This window comes from Cystoisospora suis (genome assembly GCF_002600585.1).
Source record: "Cystoisospora suis strain Wien I chromosome Unknown contig_3730, whole genome shotgun sequence".
Taxonomy (NCBI): Eukaryota; Apicomplexa; class Conoidasida; order Eucoccidiorida; family Sarcocystidae; genus Cystoisospora; species Cystoisospora suis.
The window spans coordinates 663-7,234 of NW_027156525.1; the positions used below are offsets into that span (position 1 = coordinate 663).

At 38.9% G+C, this 6,572-nt stretch overlaps 2 protein-coding genes across 2 annotated transcripts; one reads left to right on the plus strand and one right to left on the minus strand.

Moving 5' to 3' along the window:
• Positions 1-75: 75 nt before the first annotated feature.
• On the minus strand, positions 76-5,734 carry CSUI_007180 (uncharacterized protein). Its single transcript, XM_068067330.1, has 2 exons — positions 4,444-5,734; positions 76-3,245 (listed from the first exon to the last, which is right to left on the minus strand). The coding sequence occupies exons 1-2, from the start codon at positions 5,281-5,283 to the stop codon at positions 2,778-2,780; spliced, it is 1,308 nt and encodes a 435-aa protein (XP_067920691.1). The 5' UTR covers positions 5,284-5,734; the 3' UTR covers positions 76-2,777.
• Positions 5,735-5,739: 5 nt separating this feature from the next.
• CSUI_007181 (uncharacterized protein) lies at positions 5,740-6,504 on the plus strand. The gene has a single exon (XM_068067331.1). The coding sequence runs from the start codon at positions 5,812-5,814 to the stop codon at positions 6,160-6,162; it is 351 nt and encodes a 116-aa protein (XP_067920692.1). The 5' UTR covers positions 5,740-5,811; the 3' UTR covers positions 6,163-6,504.
• The last annotated feature ends 68 nt before the right edge of the window (positions 6,505-6,572 follow it).

The following is a 6,572-nucleotide window of genomic DNA, read 5'->3' on the forward strand; positions in this document are numbered from 1 at the left end:
TCTATCTATCTATACTCTATCTATCTGTCCGTATGTCATAGCTTGGACAGCATCTAAAACTCCTCGATACTTTTTCATTTGAATCTTTCTCTTTCTTTCCGTTTCTTTCTTTCTTTCTCTTTCTTTTGTCTTTCTTTCTTCGGAGTGAAGATGTATGTAGTGCGCTCTTGCACGGAGGAGAATTTTTGAAGTCCCTTCTGTGATGGAGGGGATGGACGTTAATCAGTCAGACTCCCTCCTTCTCCTAGCACCTGCCTCTATAGCCAAGAAGGGAGCAAGCTTAAATTCTTCTTCTTCTCCTTAATGATAGAATGAGACTTGTGACAGCCATTCTCTCGATGGTCTCCCCTTACACTCGATGCATAGGACTGACCCTTCACATCCAAAACACGCCACATACAGAGAGAGATTAACAGAGAGAATGACACAGGGACAGAGAAGCAAAAGAGAGGAAGAAAGAAAGATATCTTGATCGATAGACTGACAGATAGATAGATAGATAACTACATATAGAGAAAGAGAGAAGAAGCGACCAAGAGATCCATTCATCGTATAAGAAGAAAGAAAGAAAGGAGTGAGAAAGGTGTATAAGGCTTCCTATTGGATAGAAGAAGAAAAGTGTTCTTTCCCTTCTTGCTATCTTTCCTCCTCTTTTCTGTGTGCCTATTTCCCTCTATCTTTGCATTCTGCATACACACGCATTTCTTTCATCTTTCCTCTTTTTCTTCTTTTCATCTGGCTACGAAAAGCTACGATTTATCTCTCCTCTATGCATAACTAAAACAGTCTTTCTCTTCTACATACTCGTCGCTTCGGCTTTGCATAGAATTGGGGAGAAGTATCTAGAGAAAGAAAGAGAGACAGAAGAGAGACAGGGAGACAGATAGAATCTCCGCTTGGTAGGAAGCATGAAAGAGAGAAGAAGGTTCTTTTCTTTCACTTTTTTCTTTCTTTCTTTCTTAATGGGAATTGCAACGTCGATGCAGAAAAGTTTAACACGTCATGAGAAGGAAAGAAGAAGAAGAAGAAGAGAGAAGAAGAGAAAAGAGACACACACCTGTCACCTTGTTGTCTAAGCAAACATGACCTGATATGATTCTAGAGAGAGAATGATAGATTACAAGAAAGAGAGAAAAGAAACAGAGAGAAGGACACACGAGAAAGAAGATCTAAAGACATTCCTTCCTCCTCCTTTCTTCCTCTTCTTCTACCTCGCACAAGACAGAAAGACAAAAGATTAGAAAGAAAGAAAGAAGAGAGTGTGACTCTTCTTAGGAACTTCACTGACATCTCAAAAGGGAGGGCAGCAGAGGGCAAATGCTTTCCTTCTCTTCTTCTTTCTCTTCTTTCTCTTTCTTTGTCTTCTTTTTCCGTCATTGAGGAGAAGAGAGGGAGAAGAAGAACATGCAAGAAAAAGAAGAATTCTCTACAGCTGATAGATATACAAGTATAACTCTAGATATATATAGAAATCTATATAAGACCATCTGGCGTGTCACCTATCTATCTATCTATCTCTCTATCTATCTATCTCTCTGTGTATGTAGATAGGTCTATACATTGACAGACTATTACAAAGAGAGATAGACTAAAGATAGGTAGAGAGACAGATATACATAGAGAGGGAAGAACGAGTAAATACAAGGATGGATAGAAGAGGCTTGTTGAGAAGACTAAACTTCAAAGAAAGAAACAAAGAGAGAAAGGAAGAGAGAGAGAAAGAAGAAAAGTAACCTTGTTTGAATTTCCCCTACCGGAGAAGCCATTCAGGCGAGGATTCTTCTCAGATGAGAAAGAACAAGCATTCTTCTTCTTTACATGTGTCTGTCTCTTCATCTCTATCACCTATCTGTCTTCATTTTCTTTTTCTCTTTGGAGAAAGAGAAAATTTCTGTGCCGTTCTTCTCTCTTCTCTTTCTATTTCTGTCTCTACAAGGTCATGCAAAGAAAGAAGAAGAAGAGACGTCTTCTTCTTCTTCTTATTCTCACCGTCTAAGCAAGAGATACAAGGACACTCTCTCTCTCATAGTAGAAGAGATAAGAAGATATCTTCCTTTCAAAACACCTTCCTTCTTTCCTTCTTTTTCTTTCTTTCTTTCTTTCTACCCTCTCTTTCTTTCTGGAAGTGTAGAGCCTCTCCTTAGAATTCTGATAGGTTGCTTGCAATGACAAAGAGAAAGAAAGAAAGAGAAAGAAGAAGAATAACTTTCTTTCTTTCTTTCTTTCTTTCTTTCTTTCTTTCTTTCTTTCTTTCTTTCTTTCTTTCTTTCTTCTTCACGGTCTCCGTCTGCTAGTTGCGGGTATGAAGAGTGTACATTGTCTTATAGGTGCTCCTCCTTTAGACGGGTATAAGAAGTAGATACGATCAGAAATAGAAAGATAGATAGATAGATAGACATATCGGAGATAGAGTAAAGACAGACACATAGATAGATGCATGCACTTATATTTCTCTCTTCATATGATACAAGATATCAACATATCGATCTTTTCACCTAGGCTGCCTCCTACACACATACATCTACCTACCTGTATGCGAAATATATATATATATATATGTATGTACGAATATGTATGTCTATATATGTATGTATGTGTACGTATGTCTATGTATATAGATATATAGGTAAGACAGAGGGGTGAATTCATTGGCGTGATCGATAGGCATGAAGAAGAAAGAGAGAAAGACGCACAAAACAATCCCTACACGGCCTTGCAATTTCTCTCTTCTCTCTCTCTTTGGCTTTCTTCTCATTCTTCTTCTTCTTCCGCTTCTCCTAGCTCCTCTCATCTCTCCGCGAGAATGACGCTGGCGAAGAAGAAGAAGAAGGAGAAGAAGAAGTGGTAGCGTTGACTGCGCATGCGATGGTGCCTGTGATAGGATCTATGACGAGTCTCTCTTCTTCTTCTTCTTCCTCCTTCTCTTTTCTCCTTTTTGAACTTTTCTTTTTCGGAGATGATGGAGATGACGAACTACAGAAATACTCGGGAGTTGCATGCAGAACAGTTTGAGACGACGAAGAAGAAGAAGAGAGAGAAGAAGGAGGAGAAGAAGAGGGAGAGTTCACTGAGAAGAGGATGTTCTCTTCTTCTTCTTCTTCTTCTCGTTTTTCATTGGCTTTTTCAGATGGAGAAGAAGTTGCGAAAGAAGGAGAAGAAGAAGAAGAAGATTGAGGTGTATGTACACCGGGGTGAGGATGATGGCGATGCTCTAAGGCTCTTAGTTCATCTTCAAGATCAAGCATCTGTCGTTTTCCAAAGAAAAAGAAAGAAAGAAAGAAAAGAGAAAGAGAAGCAAGACAGACAGGGGTATCAAATGTTTGAAGAAAGAAGAAAGAAACCTCTTTTCCGTATCTTCTTCTTTTTCTTTTCTTTCTTATCCAGTCCTTGTATAGAAAGTAATAGTAGGGAAAGAGACCTATCCATACCAACATACATAGAGCTCTACATCTGTATTTCGCCTGAACAGATAGATGAAAGATACATAGGTAGATTAAAGATAGATAGGGAGATAGATAGAAAGACCAAAGATCAACAGATAGATTAAAGATAGATAATAGATATAGATAGCTGTATATATATAGAGTAGTAAGCCATTCCACCGACACATCCATATATATGATATATATACATATATAGACATGTGTATAAAGACTTCAACACACATAGAGAGAGAGAAGTCTCTCTGTCTATCTAACCAACCTCCTTCACATGCTCTACACTCCATATATAGATCCATATATAAATACATCACATATATGCATATACATACATATATATATACGCTTACAAAGTTTCTATCTATATAGAGATGTGGATTTCTGTATGTGGGTAGGAGCTGCACTGTCTATCTATCTATCTATCCATGCCTGTAAGGAGATAATATCTAAAGAGAATATCTAGAGAGAGCCCCGAGAGGAAATGACTACGTCTACGCAACAAGAAGAAAAAGAGAGAAAGAAAGAAAGAGAGAAAGAAAGAAAGAGAGAAAGAAAGATGAACATGTTCGAGTCACGTTGCTAGTGAAGATTGACCTATACAAAGCGAGAAAGAAAAAGAAAGAAAAAGAAAGAGAGAGAGGAAGAGAGAAAGGGAGAAAGAGAAGAGAAGAAGTTCCATTGAGAAAGAAGAAGAAAGACAGCAGAAAGAAATGATTAATAGAAAAGGATAAGAGAAGAGACCAAGCTCTTCTCTGTATCTAAAGTACAGGCTGCAACGATACTTTCTTCTCTACCAGTGACGTACATCTATATATCTATATCCATATCATTTATATATATATATCTATGTGTATATATATCTATGTGTATATATCTATATATATATATATGTGTATATATCTATGTGTGTATATATCTATGTGTAGATGACTATTCTCTTTTCTTCTTGGATGTGGGTGAGGTTGACGAGACGAGGAGAAGTGTAGAAGGGGGGATTGCTTACTTTGTCAAGGACATATTCCTTCATATGCACTTCATTTTCTTTGACATATCTTTGTATCGAAGCAAGCTGTTTCTCTAAAGCCTTCACTCTTTTAACGAGAAGAAACGTCTTTCGCCTTTTCATATCACCTTCGATTTCTTCTTCTTCTTCTTCTCTCTGAGGAGAACATCTCTCAACTGTCTCTTTGTCTCTCCCTTCTCCTTCAGTCTCTTCGTACTGCCTCGTCTCTATCGCTACCTTCTTGTGGACCTTCTTCTTGTCTCCTTTCCCATCTCCGCGTTTGCTTTTCTTTTCTTCTCTCTTCTTGCATTCTTCACGATCGACAACTGCACTCTCTTCTTTCTCGGATCTTTCCGCACCTGAAGAGAGAAGAGAAGAAGGCGACGTAGAGAACGAGCGCAGGCAACGAGGAAGAGGATAGGAGGAGGAAGAAGAAAGAGAGAAGTAGAGAGAAGGAAGAAAAGAAGTTGAAGAAGAGAAAGAAGAAGGTTTCTGCAGATGAAGAAGAGGAGGATAAGAAGAGAAGTCTTGAGAAAGAGAGAAAGGAAGAGACAAGGTCGCAGGCGGAGAGAAGCGAGGAGCTTTGGCTCTTCTTCGACTTTCTATGAATGTCTTTCGCAAAGAAATTTTATGGGGGAGAGAAGCGAAGAGAGACGAAAAAGAAGAAGAAAGAATGAAAGGAAAGATAGAGAAGCAAGAAGATGAAGAAGAAGAGACAGACGATATAGTAGAGAAGGGAGCTGCATAGGATGAAAAGAAAGAAGATAAGAAAGAAGAAGAAGAAGAGAGAGAAGGGGGAAGAGGAAAAAGAATCGTATCTCTTAACTTGGGGATCCTCATCTTTCTATTGAAACGAGCTTGTCAGAGCGGAAAGCAAAGAGCATGCAAACGAGCAAAGCCCCTATCGGCTGGAGAGAAGAAGAAAATAAGATAGATCGTGTAAAAGCGAAACGCAACGAAGGAAAGAAGAATGAAAGGAGAAAGGAAAAAAGATTAACACGGTCTTCTTCTTAGTTGAGCGGAGAGGCAAGAAGAAAGAAAGGAAAGAGAGAAGGAAAGAAAGCAAAGAAGGAGAAGGCCAACTAGAGAGATAAGAGAAATAGAGGAGTGAGAAAGTATGAAGAGAGAGAGAGAGAAAGAAAGGAGAGAAGAGCAAGAGAGGCTAGTATAGAGAGAAGAAAGAGAGAAGAGGCGAGAGTGTAAGAAGTTGAAACTCCATACTGCGGGGAAGAAAATCCTTTCCTCGCTTTACCTACATATAACTCAAGCTAGTAAGAAGCAAACCCCTGAGAGAGAAAGAAAGAAAAAGACGAAGGAGAAGAAGAATCCGCCGAGACTTTTCTTCTTCTTTGAGTGTGCGGTGACTGCATGCAATTGAAAAGAAAGAGAAAAGTCACATCCAGCATCTCCCTCTTCTTTCTTCTCTTTCCTTTTCCTTTTTTTCTTCTCTATCTTAACTTTCTTTTCTCCTTTTCTCTTCTCTCTTTACTCTTTCTTTCTTCTTTCTTTCTTTTCCTGCTTATCGTGGAAGAGGGAGAAGAAGAAGAAAGGGATTTTTCTTCGCATCTGACCGTCGATCACTCCACTGTCTGCCGAGCATCGATGTGTGAAGAGAGAAGAAAAGAGAGAAGAAAAAGAAGAAGAAGAATCGATTGTTCTATCACCTTAGGAGGCAGAGAGCTCAAAATGGTAGAAGAAGAAGAAGCAGAAGGAGATTAGCTTCTTCTTTTCACTCCTTCTCTTCTCTTGTTTCTCCTCTTTCTTCTTCTCCTTTTTTCTTTTCCTTCTTTCTGTCCTGAAGACAGGAGCACAGGAAGAAGGAAAGAAGAAGAAGTAGTTTGTCTCCAAACTACACTTCTTCTTCTCCTCCATGTTTACTTATGTATGGTCTTCTTCTCTCTCTTTCTTTCTCTTTTGCAACTCTCTACACACTCCTTTTCTCTTTTCTCCTTCTTATTGATCGAACTTCTTTCTTTCATCGACCTTTCGTTTCTCTTCTTCATAGGATTTCCCCTTCTTCTTCTTCTGCCTGGCAGCCCTATGAGAAAAAGAACAAGAAGAACGAGAAGCAAAAGGAGAAGAAGAAGAGAAAGATCTTTCTTCTCTCTCTCTCAGCTATCCATCTATCT

Bases quoted from the DNA above. Each gene is read 5' to 3' on its own strand.
- CSUI_007180 (XM_068067330.1), bottom strand. From the start codon at position 5,283: ATGAGGATCCCCAAGTTAAGAGATACGATTCTTTTTCCTCTTCCCCCT. The intron at 3,246-4,443 runs GTAAGCAATCCC...GGAAAACGACAG, and splicing joins AGGAATATGTCCTTGACAAA to ATGCTTGATCTTGAAGATGA.
- CSUI_007181 (XM_068067331.1), top strand. From the start codon at position 5,812: ATGCAATTGAAAAGAAAGAGAAAAGTCACATCCAGCATCTCCCTCTTC.